This window comes from Durio zibethinus, chromosome 25 (genome assembly GCF_047325235.1).
Source record: "Durio zibethinus cultivar Kanyao isolate XHJ-2024 chromosome 25, ASM4732523v1, whole genome shotgun sequence".
NCBI classification, from domain to species: Eukaryota; Viridiplantae; Streptophyta; class Magnoliopsida; order Malvales; family Malvaceae; genus Durio; species Durio zibethinus.
In genome coordinates, this window is record NC_143186.1 from 16,822,115 (window position 1) to 16,844,642 (window position 22,528).

A 22,528-nucleotide genomic window follows, 5' to 3' on the forward strand; every position below is an offset into this window, starting at 1 on the left:
TATATTCTGAATTTATTCCTAGAGAGCTTCAAACCCAATTTTTATCTTTTAAAATGTAAAACTCTGAATCATAAACCTATTGATAAATTTTCAGTTCAATCAGATCACGAATCAATTTTCGTTCAATCAACTCTCAATTTTTCTTTTTCTTTCAATTTTTCTAACTATTTTTCTTTTTTTTCTTGATTTGCGACACTACCTTAAAATAGCTTCATCTCTTTTTTTTAATTAAATAACTAAAACTTTGTGTGAAAAAAAAATTAAAACCAATGAGTTTTGATTGATCCAAAACTAATTACATAGAGCTAGATTTTATTTTTTTAATATTATGAAGTTTATCCTTATTTTATTTATATTATTTCATTTTAATATTTATTATTAATTTTTAAAAATTAAAAGTTGAAAAGAAAACTTTAAAGGGGAGACTGGGTTAGGCTCTGAAAACCGTGGAAGGGAGGAGCGCTGTCAACTTGTCTGAAGATGTGGGTCCTATCCTGCGCTACACCTGCTTATCCTACGCACTCTCTCAAATCTCCAATACCCAAATGTACAGCAATTCGTTCAAGCTTTACTTATGAACACCCTTTTGTCCCAGAGGTATATATATTCTCAGAAACTCTTTTTTTTTTTTTTTGGATTGTTTATTTTAGTTTCTGAAATTTAAAAAAAAAAAAGAACGAAAAACAGCTAAAATAGACAGTTCAAGACCACCATTTTTCATGCTAGGAACCATTTATATGTATAAATATAAGAACCCATTATTGTAAACTTGTAAACAGTTAAAGTTCTTTGTTTGATGAGAAAGGAAGAAACTTTGGTGAGGTTGTTTAATGGGCCTAGTTAGTGATTTTTGGGTTTTTTGCTAAGGAATTTGAGGGAACTTTATTTCCTGGTTGAAACGAAGACTTAATTTAAGAAATAGTGTAAAGAGCATTCAAGGTTGATTTTTTTTTTTTTTTCTTCGAATTCTGAGTCTGGCTTATGAGATAACATGGGAATGTGGAGAATTCAACTGCTTTCAGTCTGCAATGAAACAGAGATTGTACCTTGTTGGTTGCTGATAGGATACACATTCAAGTGTTTATAGCGATTGTAAGTGTTAGCACAAGTTCCTAGTTTTCATTGCTGTAAGACTATGTAGCGGAGTATTTATATCAAACTTTAAAAACTTGATAGGAAATATCAACAATTGACATTAATAAATTCCGTTTCATTTGCTATAAGCACTGAAGTTTTCATGGGGTTTGAAGCATTAGCATTAGTTCAAGCTGCTTTAGCACTGTAGAATTGGTAGCGTTAACACCTAGAGTTGTTTTATTATATCCACTACAGGTTGCAAAAGCTGCAGAGTCTTTGTACTTGGAATTCAGAGCCGTGGATAATTTGGTAGCTTGCAATTCCTCACGTGTTCTCAAAGCTTTTCAAAATAGTAGGGTTGGATCTCATGTAAGTTACTCATTTTATCCAAAGTGGCGGTCACCTCTGGCTTTCATGTTTCTAATGCGTGTTCCCTGCAGTTGAGAAACGGCATCTTGCTTTAATATGTGATTGGACATATCTTTGAGGCATTTTATGTCATTGTTTATGTACATGTGTAACACATACTTGTGTAGATTCATGTATGCATATGCATTTCATGTTATAACATGCAGATTTATCTCTACAAGAAATTGCCAATTGTTTAATCTGTTAATAATGATGGTGTATGTGGTGCTTTTATTAATATGCTTATTTTGTAGCCAGCACTTTGCTGGGTGCACTGGCTACGGTCATGATGAAGCCGGGGGACGAGAAGCACTTGATAAAGCATTTGCAGAAATTGTTGGAGCTGAGTCAGCAATAGTGCGTTCCCAGGTTTGCTATATGTTGCCTTTGTATCTTTGGATATTATGAGTTCTGAACAGTTAGCACTAATTCTTGTTAATCTCTTGGTCCTTTTTTCCACCAGTTCTTCTCAGGTACTCATGCTATCACTTGTGCACTATTTGCTTTTCTAAGGCCTGGGGATGAGGTAAGCTAACTTGGCTGATTGTTTCCACACTATCTTTGCTGTTATATGACGTTCAGTAGCTTTTTTTCCACTAGAATATGGTCTGGATTAATTCGGTTCTCAGCTTTTGGCAGTGGCTGGTGCTCCTTATGATACCTTAGAGGAAGTTATTGGAAAGAGGGATTCCAATGGACTGGGCTCCCTGAAAGATTTTGGAGTGATGTATCGTGAACTTCCTGTATGTTGCTAATAACCACACAGAGCAAGTTTCAGCTTCTGGTTGTGAATGTTTTCTCAGATTGATGTTCTTACAGCTTGCTGAAGATGGTGGACTTGACTGGGTTGCACTCACAGGTGCTTTGAGACCTCATACAAAATGTGCACTCATACAGAGGTCATGTGGTTATTCATGGCGTAGGAGTTTAAGTGTGAATGAGATAGGGAGGGCAATAAAGATTATCAAGGTAATCTGTTTATATTCGGTAAAAATTATGGAAACTCTATTGAATTGACCTCATTGCTGCAATAAAATCTATGAGGGTCTAGGCTTGAATGTGTTGTCCTCTGCCTTTATTCACTATTCTTCTGTCTGAAAGGGGAAACGAGGAAGAAAGATAGATAGAAAAAAGAGTTATGGGATATTGTCTTGAAATTTCATTATTACAACCATTTCTGTTTCTCTTATTAGTTTGGAACTCATAATACTTTTATCCAGTTAATGTTCCCTCTTAATTCTCATTTGTATGAACAGATGCAGAATCCTAACTGCTTGGTCATGGTGGATAATTGCTATGGTGAATTTGTGGAAAGCATTGAACCTCCAATGGTGGTAGGTGCAGTATTTCTCATTGCTTTTTCTGAAGAAGGGTCACATGGTTTCATTAATGGTAGGGCAGGGTGCAGATTTGAGTGCAGGAAGTTTGATAAAGAATCCCGGAGGAACTGTTGCACCATGTGGTGGATACATTGCAGGGAGGAAAAAATGGGTTGATGCTGCAGCGGCTCGTCTATCAGCACCAGGCCTGGGGGTTGACTGTGGCTCAACCCCTGGTGATATTATGCGAGCCTTTTTCCAGGGTTTGTTCCTTGCACCACAAATGGTTGGTGAGGCAATCAAGGTACATTCATCATGTTCTTAGCCCTCGGGGTTTTTTTTTTTTTTTAATTTATTTCCTTTTGTCCCTACTATGTGGCAATGAAGCACATATCCTTCCTTAATTCAAGGGAACCTTTCTGGTTGCTGAAGTTATGGCATCTGAAGGGTTTAAGGTGCAGCCTTTTCCTCATGTCCCCCGCCATGATACCGTACAGGTTTGCTTCCTGACTGTTCCTTGTTCAGCTAATTATCCAAAGAACTGAAATTGGAATTCATATGTGTTACACTTTTTGTATTTCTATAGCTGATAGGAATTATATGTTATAAGAGTATCTCTCTTTAAGCAAATGATATTGGTTCTGCATTCTGACTAATTCATCAATATTTTCATTTTTGCTAAGTTTTTTTCTGCAAATTGATAAAACAATATGGAAAAGTCATTCTGCTCTTGTTTTCAGGCAGTGCAGCTTGGAAGCCGTGAACTTCTCGTTGCTTTCTGTGAAGCTGTGCAAAAAAGCTCTCCTGTAGGTTCATTCACTAAACCAGTTGCTGGTACAACTCCAGGATATGCATCAGAGGTCTGGTTATGTTTTACCTTCACCTTTAACTTGTAATGCATTGGGAAATATTTTATGGATGCAATTACCTAAAGCAAATTATTAGACTATAAGGTGCAAATAGCATGCATGAATTCCTCATGACTCCAAGACCTTCAAAGTTCACTTGCATATTACATTCTTCAAAGAAACTTTAGCATCATTTCACTTCATCCCAACTCATAATAAATTGAGTTAGTTATGCAATGGCATCTGTATAGGAAGATGTGGATCACATATAGAATAGCTCGATTTCAAGATTTCTGTATAAAATTTTGTCGATGTGAGGATTATCTGTTGTCAAGCCTCTTAGTTATACTTAGCATCTGGTTGAAATTGAGATTGTCTGTGTGGGAAAAATTGGTGGTCCTAAGGTAACGCTGGGCATGAGTAGTGGTAGAACTCTTGCATAAACTAGAGTTTAAGTACCATTACCAAAGGCCATCTTAAATTTGCATTTTCTTCTTTTATATTATAAATTCCTATTTTAAGAACTTAGAGAGAAATCTTATATCTTTTATCAGGTTATTTTTGCTGATGGAACCTTCATTGATGGGAGTACAAGTGAACTGTCATGTGATGGACCATTAAGAGAACCATATGTCGTGTATTGCCAGGTATGTTTTTCAAGGATTTCAATGTCCATGCCTGGTCTGAAATATTTGTTATCACAACTAGATTAGGAAAATTATCAGATAACATGTTTGTATGCATATCCTGAATGAGAATTTTGCTTGAATTTTCTAATATAGGGTGGTACACACTGGACTCAATGGGGATTAGTTCTGGGTGATGTTCTAAAATCTCTCTGATATGAAATCTAATTTTGAGCAATTAGGAGGAGGCAGAAGTGTTTCATTGATATTCATCAAAGGGCATATACTTTTTATATCTGGCATCGGAGTTTATACATTTGCAGTGTTATTAGGAGAGTTTCTTGTCAAACTCTGCTTAAACGTAGATCAAAGCTTGATCAGTCTCTAACTTCTGAGGTATAACAACATTCGTTTCATTTTTCACCATTCTACCTTGCCATATGGAAACCTTTCTAAACATTTTTAGTAAGAACTGCTATCCTTTGAGTTGATTTCATGATAGTCTCATGAAAACACTCATCTAGCTTTTCTGATTAGGTTTATGGCTCACTATGAGCCCGAATATCTGAATGAAACGCAGGGGGAAACAGAACTTTTGGATGCCACATCAGGAGACAGGATGCTGGACCAACTTTAAACGTTCACTTCGATGTCCATGTATGTTTGGTTACTTGAAAACAGTGAATGTGAAATTAGATACTATAAATCGGGATTAAATTCAATATTTACTTGAAATGATTTAATCTCGAACAATTAGAAATATTTACTTCAAATGATCATAAATATAATTTGATTTAAAATTTAATAATTTCATTTTGAAATTATTCAAATTCAAATAATTTGAGTATTAAACTCAAAAAATCCAAATTGAAAATTAAGATAAATCGAATCTAAAATAAATAAAAATTTTCTACCTGAAATGATTCAGCTCATCTAATTACCACCACTAACAGTGATTCAAATTATACAATAGTTTGAAAAATTAGTTGGATGCTAAAGGAAAAACAACTTTCAGCAATGGACGTAATCCTTTATTTCAAATGAAATTATAATTATTGGTCGATATTAGGAAAAGAAAAATGATTGGTCGGAAAATTATGGATGGTTTCAATTACTTAAGCACAGCGCCCAGAAGCTCAAGTTATATGTGAAGACATCATCAATCTGGATATCAACAGGAAGCACACGTGGCACATTTTCAAAAGATAATGGAAATTACTAGTGAAAAATTAGCTCATAATAGTCCAAGAAAAAATGAAAAATCTAGTTGGATTAGTGCTATGTAAGTAATGAAATTCTCAGTACACAATCCAAAATTAGTACCATGTAAGCCAATGATGACAACACTTTACAGATGAAGAGTTTTGTTAAAAAACCTTTTTATGTTACTCTCTAAAAGGAACCAAAATTTATTCTTTGCAGCTAAAAGGGTTCAAGTTTGGAGCTTTTAGGAGGCAAAGATGGGATTTTTGTGAAACAAGAAGGGTGGAAGAGGAAGAGAAGAGTGGTTATTTTGAGGTTTAACCAAGGTTTCGGATTTAATCCAGAGATCTAAGTTATCCGCTAAGAATTACTAGAGAAAAGAAATGGAACAACAAACATTCTAATCGGGTAGATTGTTCTTCATTGACATCAAGACTAATGACTGAGTCAGATTTACAAGAAGTCCTCAATTCTTTCTTCGCTGAAGAAAATATTTTATTGGTTGTTGGCCAAATTGGTTTCTAATTCAGGGGCCATTGTTCCATCAAGTAACTGTAGCAGTTTTCAGTTGGGATCGAACATGCAATGTAGTTCCATAAACAGACTCCATAGTAAAACTTGTACTTTGTTTTTTTCTTTTTTTTAGGCCTATGTGGTTCTTTGTAGTAACTTGTATGTTGTACATGGTAAAATTTTCATCTTTGGCGCCATTATACATCTTTCCTCTCATACGTGCATGATTCAAATGACCGAAGACCTTGATTTCTTGCACTCATTTTTGTGACAAACACGATAGCAAAGTATATTACAGGGGCGGCTGTCATCCAGCCATAATGTTTCTGTTTCTTGGACTTTTCACCTGCTCGATTAAGACATCTTTTTTTATGTTCATGATCATGAATTGGGGTGGTCCTGTTCGATTACGTCAATCTACATGATAATTGATGAAATCATGCAGTAAAAGAACCATTAAATAGCATCCTAAACACTTCCAATCAATGCTGAAAAACTCTTTTGATCAGTCGCAATGTGTCATAAAAATGAGGCGAAAGCAGCCCTGACAATCCATATGAATCAATGACTGCATTTGGTGTTTGATTCAGTGAGCACGATACACATGCACTGCAATTGTTTTTTCTTTCGAAGATTCAATTACCGACAGTTATTCTCAGCCGGGCTTTAGTTTAATCAATGCCAGAGTCGAGAAAGAAGGAAAAGCTAGGAAAAAGATCTAAAATCAAACTTGTAGCAACAAAAGAAACAAGCTGCAGGAAAGAAAACTACTTTATTAGCAACAGAAGCTAAAAATGTTTGACTGAGGTGGGATGCCTCCCGAGAGCGTTTGCCCACCGGCAAAGAAAAACCTTAGTCCAGTTATCTGCTAAGAATTATTCTATAGAAAAGAAATGGAACAGCAAAGTTCTTAAATTCCAACAACAAACATTCTAACAGAACTTCAGGAAACTCTAATTGATTCATTTTTCCTTTGCTGCTAGTGAAATGAGAGTTGGGGCATTGCAGCACTGAAAGGATCGATGTTTAGTTCCTATAGCTCAAGGTTCTGCATTTTGCATGAAATCAACGCAAGTGCGACACTTGCAACCCAGAAAGCGGCACTTAAGGCACCCGAAACACACACAAGTAGTGCAACCTTTGCAGATCGGAGATCGAGGACAGCCTCTGCAGCTCTTCCTACTTGCTCGCTCTTCACCATCAAGGCAGGTCATTCTGAAAGAAAACGAGCCAACAAATGGAAAGCTATTAGGAATTTATCTATCTGAAAATGGATTATGGAAGTGATTTTTTTCAGGTTCATATTTTAAAGCACAACTGATGGTGAAACTTACTTGTGATATGGCCAGTCGGCACACCTCCACCTTCTTGCATTCAAAGCATCATGGTAAATTCTGCATTCCTCTTCAGTCCGGAGATGAAACCTGCGTTCTTTCTTACAAATTGAGCAACTAATGAACTCATCACGATGATAAATACGTTTAGCTTGCATGGTGCTTTGCCTGTTTGCTCCATTGGATGCATGTTTGTAATATTTCAGGAGAGCAGTTCTCCCTAGAGGAACCTTCTTATTATTCATGAGCACCCAAATGTGGTTCTTCCATTTCCTTGTTCCTTCTTTTCCATAATGCTTTTGGAAATCATAGGGAGTCAATCTCTCTGCTTATCAAGAATTACCGTCAACATGTTTAGACAAAGGTATCAAAAAGTATACTAAATTAATCCAGAAATTCTAGCTTTGTTTAATAGAATTATTAACGAAGTTAGAGCTCCGAAATTGATAATCTTGATAAAAATATGACAAACTAACAGCCAAAGACAACTTACTGAAACTACAACATGAAGCTTTTATTAACTCTTCAAGCTCTAAGGTTCTAATTAATCAGGCTAAAGTGATTAACTTGCTTTAATGGCCATATAGAATAGGATAAAAGAAAGCAAAACATTTAAGGGATTCCTAGGTTTTTTTTTTTTTTTTTTACAAAGAGGTTGTAGTCTAGAAATAAGAGGAGTTGTAGGTGCATGAAACAACTGAACAAACAATTCATTTAAGAGCTATGATTTTGAGAAATTTAATTTTATTGAAAAGGTTGGAAAGTTTTACAGCAAATCCATGTTTGTTGAAACTTTACAAGACTTTGATAGATATTGGTTTTTGTCTCAAGTTATCTACTGAAAGGTGAACCATTTAATACATGCATTGCTTAATGCTAGCACTTCTCCGATGCATTATTCAACCAATAACCAGTTTCATGTGACAAAATAAAATTATGAGGTGAAATTAAAGTCCATGGAATCAAAGAATCAAAAACAAAGTTGCATATACAAATAAAATTAGAAGAAATAATTGTATCATTCATTAATATATAAATTAGGGGAAAAGGGAAATAATGATTTACCTTCATCACAGGTAGACGTGCGTTTGCAGGATATCAAAAATTGGCCATTGGAAGAAACCTTAAGCTTTCCAATGGTATCACCATATTTCTTGCTTGTGCCGCCACACTTGACCTCAATGAAACGTGACCCTCTTTTGAAGCCATCCACGCCTGTCAACTCTTCTTCAGTGAACATCCTTGACACCCTCAACAAACAAAGCACAAAAAAAAAAAGGAAAAAAAACCTAACACCACTGCTTTCTTTGTCTCGACGAGATTGAAAAACAAAATATATAAAAACAGCCAGAAAGAACTTAGAGATTTGATCAGCTGACAAGAATTTGAAAGAAACTAAGTATTATAGTTCGGATATATTATGTAGATTTGATGTTAGAAAGCGAAGCAAAGCAAAGCAATTTTTTATTTTTAAACGTGTCCCAATTAAATTAAACCGTAAATAAAGGAAGAAATGCAATGTCTGGACAGAGTATCAAATCTGTGGTTATGTAAAAGAAACCACAACCAACTCATCAAAGACATGTCAACAAGCATGCGAGAATCAAAGCCAAAACGTGGAAAAGATGGGGATAGAGAAAGGGAGATGGGAAGTTGGCCAAAGGTAGATTGACAAATGTTTGGAGTTTCCTAAATGCACGAAGTGACGCAAAAAGGTTATCTACTGCAATTAGCATTGCATATATCATTAATTTTTGGTTTGGAGTAAAAATTATAAGATTTTATAACACAAATAGTTTTTTTCTTCTATTTATGCATAAAAGGAGAGCATAAGTTACTACTTAAATCCAAAATTTTATCCAAATTCATTCATCTTTAACACATGACTTAACTTCAAATACAGTTATTTTATTACTTTCTCTATACCAATAATACTGTTTTAGTTTGACTTTTAATGATCATACACTTTTTAACTTTGATTTTATTTGATTTTAAATATATTATTAATTAAATATAAAAAATAATTTCTTGAAGCCTTAAATAAAAAGGTTTTCATATATGTTTTTATAAAAATTTAATTTGAAATATTTAATATGAGAATGGATAGTCATCAAATAGTTGTCACTCAAATATCACTTATGTTTTCTCTTTGCAACAATAACAACAAGAAACTCAATTTTATATCTCATAGCTTTGGATTAGTTGCATGAAAGGTAAAAAAAAAATCATGTTAGATCGCAATTTTTAAACTTTTTGCATCACTTATTTTTATCAAAAATAACATTTTCATCTATTTTCTTAATTCTCATATCATTTTTCATTAATTCATATTTTTTGTAATTTATCTCTAAAAATTTTGATCTTTCATAAATTTAAAAACTTATTTCTCCTAGTCGGTGCACAAATATACTTACATTATAACTTATATTTTCTCTTTGCAAATAGAAAAAAACAAAAATTAACTTAAAAAATTTTCTAAATAGAAAATAAGAAGATGTAGCATTTTATGTAAATGGTCAATTAGAAAATTTCAACCAAAGTCTTTAACAAATCAAAATTGAAATTAGATTTTAACAAATGTTAGAAATTTGCAATAAAGTAACAACGTTCATGAAAATCTTAAAACAATCTTTTTAGAAGAAATAATCTTAAAACAATCTTAATTACTTGATAACTTTAAATAATGGATGCAAATAAGATTGAAGAAAATGAGAAATTTACCTTGATTTCATCTTTGATAAGTAATATCTCGTTCCGAAGCTTCCTATAATTTGTAAAGTTTAATCCTTTTTTATATTCTATCTCTAGAATAGAGTTGGTGAATCAGTATCTATAAGTAGAAAAAAAATTTTGATATCTTTTTTAATAGATTTAAAAACTAAAATTTGATCTGTCGAACCAATTTGCACTAATTTAAATAATTTACCTAAATCGATTTAAATATAATTTCTTTTACTCAATTGTTTTCAATAAAAAATTTAAAAATTAACAAAATATAAGTAGGTAAAAATATGACATCACTCAATACGTTATAAACATAATATATATTTTAATACATGTCTATCTGTTTATTTACTAAAACAATTCAGTACAGATGATAAAGTTTATAGATGAGAGGATACTTTACCTTTTATTATGGATTTCAGATTCTAATCATAGATTTTAACTTTAGTGAAATGCTTAAATAAGCTGCCATCGCTTATATTCTAATTTGCTCAATTTCAATGGTAATTAGTGATGATAGATGTAAGTGTTTGAAATAAAATCTATGATAAATCTCATTCAAATAAAAACAAAGGAATAGTTTAATTTTGTTACTAATGTTACCTAATAACTCTTAAAAGAGTTTATCTTTCTCATGGATAAGGAAAATAAATAATTTGTGTTTGATATGCATTGAGTTTGGGCTCTTTAGGTGTTATTTTTCACAAGAAAACTATGTAATTAATGAATTTTACATCCTAAAATAGATTAAAGTATGAAGGTTTTATATAGTTTTCTTTGAAAAATCACTTTTTTTGGGATAATTTAGGAATAAGCAACTATAATTGAATGAGCTGCAATTTCACCCTAGTAAATTGCTAATTAAAGATATTATGCATTTCAAATTGTCCCCGAAATAAAATAAACGATTTAATATATATTACTCATGCCATAAATTTGCCCTCTCCAATATTTACAACCTCAATTGAAAAGAAATTACTTTATTAGTTCATTGTAATAATAGTATATACATACATATATATATATATATATATATGTTCTATTTATATTATTCCATTTTAATATTTTGATTATTATTTTTTTTTAAAATTAAAACAGTTTTAGTTTGACTTTTGATGATCATACACTTTTCAACTTTGATTTTATTTTATTTTAAATATATTATTAATTAAAATATAAAAAATTTCTAAAAGCCTTGAATAAAGAGGTTTTCATAGTGGTGTTTACAAAAATTAAGTTTGACATATTTAATATAAAATGGATAATCATTAAATAGTTGTCACAAAAATATCACTTATATTTTTCCTTTGCAATAACAATAACAACAACAACAAATTAAAATTTGTATCAAATAACTCTCAATTTGCAATATGAAAAGTACAAAAAAAAATTATGTTAAGTTATAATTTTAAATTTTCTTGCACCGTTCATTTCTATTAAAAACAACATATTCGTCTACTTTCTTATGCTTTATATCATTTCTTATTAATTTACATCTTTCATAATCTATCTCTAAAAGTTTTGATTTTTTTTAAATTTAAAAGCTCATTTCTACTAATCGATACATAAATAGAGCTACGTTTCAACTTATACTTTCTCTTTGCAAATAGGAAAAATAGTAACTAACTAGAGATTCTAGATAGAAAATAAGAAGTTGTAGCATTTTATGTAAAAGGTTAATTAGAAATTTTCCACCAAAGACTTTAACAAATCAAAATTCGAACTTGATTTTAACAAATGGTAGAAATTTACAATAAAGTAATGTCGTAACGGTTTTGTGTCCATCCGAAGAATTTGAAAACAAAATAAAAAAAATAACGGAGTCGTTACCAATCTTTTTTTGGCTAAGTGCGATTGGTCACCTACTAAAACATATCATTTTAATAAAGTTTTAAAATTAATTAAAATTTATTAAAAATATAATTTTACGATCTGCGAAACAGTTTGGATTCAATAGTCGATTACGCTGGGGAAGGATTAACACCCCCACAATGCCCGTTAAGAACGTTACCAATTAACAACGTGTTATCTTTTGATTTTGATAGAAATAGTCCAATTTTCGATGTTCGAAAAATAATTTCCTTGATTTTTTATTTATTAGAAAAAAAATTTTATTCTCGAAAAAAATAAATTAAAACATTTTTATTGAAATAATTCTTAAAATGTTTCAATATATTGGTAACATTAGAAGAACTTTTTCTTACCTAAAAATTTTTTAGGCATTGCTTCTCGGAATACTTAGAATCTCATCCTTGGAGACTCGAATTTACTTGTAAAAAATGTCATGCATGCAATGCAAAATATTACCATGTTTATGCATACATTTTATTCTCCTTTGTTAAAAATTTTATTAATATTTATCTTTAATTCAAATTTTGAAGAAAAAAGAATTTAATTATATAGAAGATTTTCTATAAATTTCTAATACATTGGTAATATTTTACAAAAAATTTTTTCATCTAGAGATTTCTTAAAGCATCTCTACTCGAAATACTTTTAGAATCACATCATCGGATAAAATTTCTTTTCTTCTCATTTTTATTATTATATTTTTAATATATTAATCAATTTTTATTTATTACTTAAAAAAAATTTTTACTATATTAAAAATTTTTTATAAATGCTCCAATACATTGGTAGTATTTTAAAAAAAATCTTCTCACCTAAAGATTTCGTAGGCATCACTACTCAGAATACCTTTGAATCTTACCGTCAGATAAAAATTTCTTTTTCCTACATTTTTTATTAGTTTAGTATTATTATTAAATTTATTTTTATATTATTTTGTTTTAAAAGTTTATTTTAAAAATTAACAAAATTATAAAAAAAATTTAACCACATATTTCATCATTTAATCTAATAAATATAAATATTTTAATATGCATAAATATTAATAAAATAATATATAAAAATATAAAATTTTAAAAAAATATTTATTTTACCTGAACCGGACCGATCAACGGTCCAGTCAATGCGCGGTTCGGTTCGACAGTTCAGCTCTGTCTGGGAGCGATCTGGTTGGCTCAGTGGTTCGTACGGGTTTGATTCGGGTTCAACGATTCGGTTTCGATTCAATCAGATCGATCAGAGACTGATAGAGAAGTAGATCACGGATCGGGTGACGGACCCAGGGTCGGGTCACTGATTGACGAGCGGATCCTCAGGGTTTAAAACGACGTCGTTTTGATCTTTATTGAAACGACATCGTTTTGCTTTTCACTGTTTATATAAAAGGTTCAAATTTTTTTTTCGATCATTTTTCCTTTCCTCTCCAATAAAAATGCCTATTTTTCTTTTTTTTTTTCAGGCTGACCTAGGGTCAGTGGCCTTCCGTCGTGACAGCCGCCATGATCCTTACCTGTCGCGAGCTCTGACTGTCGTCGTCGGTGTCAAAAAATTTTAAAATTTACCCACAAACTCCTTTCAACCTCCTGAATATAGATCTGACCTCCTTTTCACCAAAAAGAGTCTCAAATTCCCTAGATCTGCTTTTGAAGTTTCGGTGAAACTATTTTTTTGTATTCTAACTTTTTTTTTTTTAAACTAACCTTTTTTTTTGTGTAAGAAGCTCTCGGCGCTAGGTTCCTCCTTACGGAGAGGACTGTGGTTTTTTTTTTTAGTTTTTGCACTATTTTTTTTGTTTTTTTTACAGCGTCTCCTTCTCCGTCTGTGTTTTTCTTGTTGTTCGACCATGAACTCTATTTATAAAGCTCTGACATTGCCCTATGCCTAAGGGAATGGCACAAGGCTAGGCATGGGAGTGCAAGCACGAGCCCCATGCATCTTTTATTTTGTTTTTGGCAACATCTGAAGTGGTAGAAGATGGGTGGTAAGGCATGGTGGTCAAAAATGTGGGGTGTAGGGCCTGGTGGCAGTGGTGCCGAGGAAGGCACCACTGCCACCCTCGATTTTTTCTTTTTTTTGTTCTATTTTTTTATTATTATTTTTGTATATTTTGTATTTCGTATTTCGTATTTCTTTTTTCTGGACAAATTTGATGTCTACAAGTAATAGCATTTATGATAATCTTAAAACAATCTTTTTAGGAAAAATAATCTTAAAACAATCTTAATTACATTATAACTTTAAATAATGGATGCAGATAAGATTGAACAAAATGAAAGATTTACCTTGATTTCATCTTTGATAAGCAAAATCTCATTCTAGAGCTTCTTATAAGTTGTTAAGTTTAACCCATTTTTATATTCTATCTCTATAATAGAGTTGGTGAATCAATATCGATAAATAGAAAAAAAAATTGATATCTCTTTAAATAGATTTAAAAACTAAAATTTGATCTGTCGAATTAATCTATACTAATTTGAACAATTTACCTAAATTGATTTAAATATAATTTTTTTTACTCAATTACTTTAGTATAAAATTTAAAAATTAACAAAATATAAATAGGTAAAAGTATAACGCCATTCAATACGTTACAAATAGAACATACATTTTAGCACATGTCCATATGTTTATTTACTAAAACAATGCATGTGCAAAGTAAAGTGATAAGGTTTATGTAGGGGTGAGCAAAAGTTGGTTTGAACCAACTAGACCGATCGAAATCGAGTGAATTCGGTTGAATCGGTTCGGTTTATTCGGTTTTAGTTATAATTGATTTTTTAAATTGATTAAATTGGTTAATTCGGTCGGTTTTTAATTTTTAAAATTGATAACTGCACTGATCGAACTAATCCACTTTCCAATAATTAAAAATAAAAAAAATTAAGATAAATATATATATATATTTTTTTGTAAAATATTGTTGAAATTATTAAATTCTTTAGTAATTTAGTTTGAATGATACTAGAGTTTGAATTTTATTGAATTGAATTTGTGGTTAAATAATTATTCATAATAGGAAAAAAAATAATAAAAAAAATCGGTTATTTAACCGAATCGACCGAATCGAACCGATTTTGATCAGTTCGATTATAGTCAGTTATTTAATAATATTCGATCGGTTCGATTTTTTGTTAAATGAAAATTGATTAGACGGTTATTGATTTTTTCAAATCAAACCGATCGAACCGATCATTTACTCACCCCTAGGTTTATGAACAAGAAGAGATTTACCTCTCTCATTATGAAATTCAAATTTTGATCGTAAATTTTGACTTAAGTGAAGAGCTTAAATAAGTTGCTATTGCTTATATTCTAATTTGCTCAATTCCAAGGGTGATTAGTGCTGATCAATGTGAGTGTTTGAAATAAAATCCATGATAAATCTCATTCAAATAAAAACAAAACATTAGTTTACTTGGTTACTAATGCTACCAAATTATTCTTAAAAGAGTTTATCTTTCTCATGGATAAGGAAAATAAATAATTTGTGTTTGATATATATTGAATTTGAGCTATTGCGTGCTATTTTTTACAAGAAAACTATGTAATTAATAAATTTTGCATCCTAAAATAGATTAAAGTTTGAAGTTTTTTTATAGTTTTCTTTGAAAAATCACTTTTTTTTGGGACAATTTAGTGATAAGCAACTAAATTTGAAAGAGTTGCACTTTCACCCTAGTCAATTGTTGATTAAAAATATTATGCATTTCAAATTTTTTCTTAAATAAAATAAAATATTTAATATAAATTACTCATGCCATAAAATTTACCCTCTCCTATATTTACAACCTCAATTGAAATAAAATTGCTTCATTAGTTCATTGTAATAATAGTATATACATATATATATATATATTCTATTTATATTATTCGATTTTTAATTTTTTATTATTTTTTAAATATTAACACTGTTTAAGTTTGACTTTTGATGATCATACATTTTTAACTTTGATTTTTTTTTATTTTAAACATATTATTAATTAAAATATAAAATTTTTTTTTCTAGAAGCCTTGAATAAAGAGGTTTTCATATATGGTTTTACAAAAATTTAGTTAGGACATATTTAATATAAAATGGATAATCATCAAATAGTTGTTACTCAAATATCGCTTGTGTTTTCTCTTTATAACAACAATAACAACAAACTAAAATTTGTATCTATAACTTTAGATTTGTTATACGAAATGCCCAAAAAAAAAATAATGTTAAGACTTAATTTTAAATTTTCTTATTTCACTCATTTTTATATAAATAAATTTTTTTATTTATTTTCTTATGTCTTATATAATTTCTTATTAATTTACATCTTTCACGATTCATCTTTAAAATTATTTTATTGCTTTTGAATTTGAAAATTCATTTATCCTAATAAGTAAGTAAATAAACTTTCGATTCAACTTATATTTTATATTTGTAAATAGAAAAAACAATAATTAACTTGAAAAAAAATATAGATAGAAAATGAGAAGTTGTAACATTTTATGTAAATGGTGCATTAGAAAATTTTCATTAAAGTTTTAATAAATCAAAATCCAAACTTAATTTTAAAAAATGTTAGAAATTTGCAATAAAATAACAGCATTCATGATAATTTAAAACAACCTTTTTAGGGGAATAATATTAAAACATTCTTAATTTTAAATAAAAGATGCAAATAAGATTAACGAAAATGAGAAATGTATTTTGATTTTATCTTTGATTAATAAAATCTTGTTTCGGAACTTCCTATATTTTGTAAAGCTTAATCAATTTTAACATTCTATCTCCATAATAACATTAGTGAATCAATATTTATAAGTAGAAAAACTTTTAATATCTCTATGAATATATTCAAAAATTAAAATCTATTATATCAAATTAATTTATACTGATTTGAATAATTTACTTAAATTAATTTAAATATAATCTTATTTACTCAGTTACCTTAGTATAAAATTTAAAAATTAACAAAATATAAGTAGGTAAAAACATGACATTATTGCATACGTTATAAACAAAATATATTTTAACACGTGTCCATTTGTTTATTTACTAAAACAATCCATGTACAAAGTAAAAATGTTAAGATTTATGAATGAAAAGCGATTTACCTCTTATTAGGAAATTCAAAATTTGATCATAGATTTTAATTTGTGCTAAAAGCTTAAATAAGTTGCCATTACTTGTATTGTTATTTGCTCCGCTCCAATGGTGATAGTGATGATCAATGTGAGTGTTTGAAATAAAATCATGATAAATATAATTCAAATAAACACAAAGCAATAGTTTAACTTAGTTATTAATGCTATTTAATGATTTTTAAAAGAGTTTGATTTTCTTGTGAAAAAGGAAAATAAATAATTTGTGTTTGATATGGATTGAGTTTGACCTCTTTTGGGTGCTATTTTTCACAAGAAAATAATATAATTAATGAATTTTGCATCTTAAAAGAGATTAAAATATGAAGATTGTTTTTTTTGAAAAGTCACTTTTTTTGGCAATTCAGGAATGAACAACTAAATTTGAATGAGTTACAATTTCACCATAATCCATTATTTGATTAAAGATATTATATATTTTAAATTTTCCTTTAAATAAAATAAAATTGTTAATATATATTTCTCAAGCTACAAATTTTTTCCTCCTCCAATATTAACAACCTCAATTGAAAAAAAAAAAAACTTAATTAATTCCTTGTAATAATATATATATTCTATTTATATTATTCTATTTTATTATTTTATTATTTTTTTGAAATTAAAATTTGAAAGCAAAATCTTCAAAAGAAGACTGGGTTAGACACTGAAAACTTTGGAAGAGAGAAGAACACTGTGAACTTGTCTGAAGATGTGGGTCTTGTCCTGAGCTACACCTGCTTATCCTACGCACTCTCTCAAATCTCCAATACCCAAATGTACAGCAATTCGTTCAAGCCTTACTTATGAACACCCTTTTGTCCCAGAGGTATATATTTTCCCAGAAACTCTACTGTCTTTGTTGTTTTTTTCGGGATTGTTTATTTTAGTTTCTGAAATTAGAAAAGAACGAGAAACACTTAAAAATAGACAGTTCAATACCACCCTTTTTTCATGCTAGGAACTATTGATATGGATAAATACAAGAACCCATTATTTTAAACTTGTAAACAGTTAACATTCTTTGTTTGATGAGAAGGAAGAGACTTTGGTGAGGTTGGGTTTCTTAGGAACAGTTAAAAAGAAAATTTTGGCTTTGTTAAGATTCCATTAGTGGGCCAAGTTAGTGACTTTTGGGTTTTTTGCTAAGGAATTTGAGGGAACTTTATTTTCTGGTTTAAACTGAAAAGACTTAATTCAAGAAAGTGTTCAAGGTTGATTTTTTTTTTTTTTTTAATTCTGAGTCTGGTTTATGAGATAACCTGAGAATGTGGAGAATTCAATTGCTTCCAGTCTGCAATGAAAAAAAGATTGTACTTTGGTGGTTGCTGATAGGATACACATTCAAGTGTTTATAGCGATTGAAATTTTAGCACAAGTTCCTAGTTTTGATTGCTGTAAGACTATGCAGCCTAGTGTTTATATAAAACTTTAAAAACTTGATTGGAAATATCAACAATTGGCATTAATAAATTCCGTTTCATTTGCTATAAGCACTGAAGTTTTCATGGGGTTTGAAGTGTTAGCATTAGTTCAAGTTTTGCCTGCTTTAGCACTGTAGAATTGGTAGCGTTAACACCTAGAGTTGCTTTATTATATGCACCACAGGTTGCAAAAGCTGCAGATTCTATGTACTCGGAATTCAGAGCTGTGGATAATTTGGTAGCTTGCAATTCCTCACGTGTTCTCAAAGCTTTTCAAAATAGTAGGGTTGGATCTCATGTAAGTTACACATTTTATTCAAAGTGGTGGTCACCCCTGGCTTTCATGTTTCTAATGCGTGTTCCCTGCAGTTGAGAAACCGTATCTTGCTTAAATATGTGATTGGACATATCTTTGAGGCATTTTATGCCATTGTTTACGCACATGTGTTTGCATACTTGTGTAGATTCATGTATGCATATGTATTTCATGTTATAACATGCAGATTTATCTCTACAACAAATTGCCAATTATTTAATCAGTTAATAATGATGGTGCATGTGTTGCTTTTATTAATATGCTTATTTTGTAACCAGCACTTTGCTGGGTGCACTGGCTACAGTCATGATGAAGCTGGGGGACAAGAAGCACTTGACCAGGCATTTGTGGAAATTGTTGGGGCTGAGTCAGCAATAGTGTGTTCTTAGGTTTGCTATATGTTGCCTTTGTATCTTTGGGTATTGTGTGTTCTGAACAGTTACCACTAATTCTTGTTAATATCTTGGCCCTTTTTTTCCACCAGTTCTTCTCACGTACTCATGCTATCACTTGTGCACTGTTTGCTTTTCTAAGGCCTGGGCATGAGGTAAGCTAACTTGGCTGATTGTTTCTACACTATCTTTGCAGTTATATGATGTTCAGTAGCTTTTTTTCAACCAGAATATGGTCTGGATTATTTTGGTTCTCAGCTTTTGGCAGTGGCTGGTGCTTCTTATGATACCTTAGAGGAAGTTATTGGAAAGATGGATTTTCATGGAGTGGGCTTCCTGAAAGATTTTGGAGTGATGTATCGCAAACTTCCTGTATGTTGCTAATAACATTACAGAACAAGTTTCAGCTTCTGGTTGTGAGTATTTTCTCAGATTGATATTCTTACAGCTTGCTGAAGATGGTGGACTTGACTGGGATGCGCTCACAGGTGCTTTGAGACCTCATACAAAATGTGCACTCATACAGAGGTCATGTGGTTATTCATGGCATGGGAGTTTAAGTGTGAACGGGATAGGGAGGGCAATAAAGATTATCAAGGTAATCGGTTTATATTCAGTAAAATTATGGAAACTCTATTGAATTGACCTCATTGCTGCAATAAAATCTATGAGGGTCTAGGCTTGAATGTGTTGTCCTGTGCCTTGCATGGTTTTAGCTTGGCTTGATCACTGAAATCTTGGTTTCATGAGGTGACAACTGGAATCTTGACAAAATCAAGTTACAACTTACATATTTTGCTATTCTAAATGTTCAGATAAATTGAACCACCGATAAGTTCTATTGTTATTGCTTTGCATGGAATATTAGTATTAATTCTTAAATGCATTTATTCACTATTCTTCTGTCTGAAAAGGGAAAAGAGGAAGAAAGATAGATAGAATAAAGAGTTATGAGATATTGTCTTGAAATTTCTTTATTACAATCATTTCTGCTTCTCTTATTAGTGTGGGACTCATAATTCTTTTATCCAGTTAATGTTCCCTCTTAATTCTCATTTGTATGAACAGATGCAGAACCCTAACTGCTTGGTCATGGTGGATAATTGCTATGGTGAATTTTTGGAAAGCATTGAACCTCCAATGGTGGTAGGTGGAGTATTTCACATTGCTTTTTCTGAAGAAGGGTCACATGGTTTCATTAACGGTGGGGCAGAGCACAGATTTGATTGCAGGAAGTTTGATAAAGAATCCCGGAGGAACTGTTGCACCATGTGATGGATACCTTGGAGGGAGGAAAAAATGGGTTGATGCTGCAGCGGCACATCTATCAGCACCATGCCTGGGTGTTGACTGTGGCTCAACCCCTGGTGATATAATGCAAGCCTTTTTTCCAGGGTTTGTTCCTTGCACCACAAATGGTTGGTGAGGCAATTAAGGTACATTCAGCATGTTCTTAGCCCTCTGTTTTTTTTTTTTTTTATAATTTATTTCCTTTTGTCCCTACTATGTGGCAATGAAGCACATATTCTTCTTTAATTCAAGGGAACCTTTCTGGTTGTTGAAGTTATGGCTTCTGAAGGGTATAAGGTGCAGCCTCTTCCTCGTGTCCCCCGCCATGATACTGTACAGGTTTGCTTCCTAACTGTTCCTTGTTCAGCTAATTATCCAAAGAACTGATATTGGAATTCATATGTGTTACAATTTTTGTATTTCTATAGCTGATAGGAATTATACGTTATAAGAGTACCTCTCTTTAAGCAAATGATATGGGTTCTACATTTGGATTAATTCATCAATATTTTTGTTTTTGCTAAGTTTTTTTTGCAAAATGATAAAACAATATGGAAAAGTCATTCTGCTCTTGTTTTCAGGCAGTGCAGCTTGGAAGCCATAAACTTCTCCTTGCCTTCTGTGAAGCTGTGCAAAGAAGCTCCCCTGGAGGTTCATTCACTAAACCAGTTGCTGGTGCAACTCCAGGATATGCATCAGAGGTCTGGTTATGTTTTACCTTCACCTTTATCTTGTAACGCATTGGGAAATATTTTATGGATGCGATTACCTAATGCAAATTATTAGTTTTTCTGATACCATAAGGTGCAATAGCATGCATGAATACCTCCTGACTTCAAGAACTTCAAAGTTCGCTTGCATGTTAGATTCTTCAAAGAAACTTTTAGCATCATTTCACTTCATCCCAACTCATAATAAATTGAGTTAGTTATGCAATGGCATCTGTGTAGGAAGATGTGGACCACATATAGACTAGCTTGATTTCAGGATTTCTGTATAAAATTTTGTCGATGTGAGGATTATCTGTTGTCCAGCCTCTTATTTATACTTAGTGTCTGGTTGAAATTGAGATTGTTCGTGTTATAAAAATTGGTGTTGCTAAGGTAAACACTGAGCGTGAGTAGTGGTAGAACTCTTGCATAAACTAGAGTTTAAGTACCATTACCAAAGGCCATCTAAAAGTTGCATTTTCTTCTTTTATATTATAAATTCCTATTTTTTGAACTTATAGAGAAATCTCATATCTTTTATCAGGTTATTTTTGCTGATGGAACCTTCATTGATGGGAGTACGAGTGAGCTGTCATGTGATGGACCATTAAGAGAACCATATGCCGTGTATTGCCAGGTCTGTATTTCAAGGTTTTCAATGTCCATGCCTGGTCTGAAATATTTGTTATCACAACTAGATTAGGAAAACCATCAGATAACACGTTTGTACGCATATCCTGAATGAGAATTTTGCTTGAATTGTCTGATATGGGGTGGTACACACTGGACTCAATGGGGATTAGTTCTGCGTGATGTTGTAAAATCTCTTTGATATGAAATCTTATTTTGAGCAATACGGAGGTGGCAGAAGTGTTGCATTGATATTCGTCAAACGGCATATACTTTTTATAACTGGCACCGAAGTTTATACGTTTGCAGTGTTATTAGGAGAGTTTGTTGTCAGACTTTGCTTAAACGCGGATCAAAGCTTGATCAATCTCAAACTTTTGAGGTATAACAACATTCGTTTCATTTTTCACCGTTCGACCTTGCTGTATGGAAACCTTTCCAAACATTTTTAAAACATAGTAAGAACTGCTATCCTTTGAGTTCATTCATGATAGTCTCATGAAAACACTCACCTTGCTTTTCTGATTAGGTTTATGGCTCACTGTCAGCCGGGATTTCTGAATGAAGAAAATTTTTGGATTCTACATCAGGAGACAAGATGCAGGACAAACTTTAAATGTTCCATTCGATGTCCATGTATGCTTGGTTACTTGAAAACATGAAGTGAGATTAGATACGATCAATCGGGATTAAATTCAAATATTTACTTGAATTATTCAACCTTGAATAATTAGAATTATTTATTTCAAAT

General features: G+C 31.3%; 2 protein-coding genes and 1 pseudogene across 4 annotated transcripts; 2 read left to right on the plus strand and 1 right to left on the minus strand.

Moving 5' to 3' along the window:
* Positions 1 to 401: 401 nt before the first annotated feature.
* Positions 402 to 5,001, plus strand: LOC111275788 (uncharacterized). 2 transcript variants are annotated; one of them, XM_022861299.2, is made up of 12 exons: positions 402 to 597; positions 1,333 to 1,446; positions 1,744 to 1,854; positions 1,949 to 2,011; positions 2,115 to 2,228; positions 2,305 to 2,454; positions 2,742 to 2,819; positions 2,887 to 3,108; positions 3,215 to 3,301; positions 3,545 to 3,664; positions 4,207 to 4,299; positions 4,435 to 5,001. In XM_022861299.2, exons 1-12 carry the CDS (start codon positions 481 to 483, stop codon positions 4,492 to 4,494), a joined length of 1,329 nt encoding a protein of 442 aa, XP_022717034.2. In that variant the 5' UTR covers positions 402 to 480; the 3' UTR covers positions 4,495 to 5,001. The 2 variants fall into 2 exon arrangements, 1 of the variants encoding a protein (XP_022717034.2); XR_016333745.1 differs by having other exon boundaries at positions 424 to 597; positions 3,192 to 3,301.
* An 812-nt stretch (positions 5,002 to 5,813) lies between these two features.
* LOC111275790 (protein ULTRAPETALA 1-like) lies at positions 5,814 to 8,944 on the minus strand. Its single transcript, XM_022861300.2, has 3 exons — positions 8,394 to 8,944; positions 7,329 to 7,653; positions 5,814 to 7,209 (listed from the first exon to the last, which is right to left on the minus strand). The coding sequence occupies exons 1-3, from the start codon at positions 8,566 to 8,568 to the stop codon at positions 7,035 to 7,037; spliced, it is 675 nt and encodes a 224-aa protein (XP_022717035.1). The 5' UTR covers positions 8,569 to 8,944; the 3' UTR covers positions 5,814 to 7,034.
* An 8,783-nt stretch (positions 8,945 to 17,727) lies between these two features.
* LOC111275789 (uncharacterized) lies at positions 17,728 to 22,029 on the plus strand (annotated as a pseudogene). Its single transcript, XR_016333817.1, has 12 exons — positions 17,728 to 17,844; positions 18,624 to 18,737; positions 19,034 to 19,144; positions 19,240 to 19,302; positions 19,406 to 19,519; positions 19,596 to 19,745; positions 20,216 to 20,293; positions 20,361 to 20,583; positions 20,690 to 20,776; positions 21,019 to 21,138; positions 21,692 to 21,783; positions 21,919 to 22,029. The product of XR_016333817.1 is annotated as an uncharacterized LOC111275789 (transcript).
* The last annotated feature ends 499 nt before the right edge of the window (positions 22,030 to 22,528 follow it).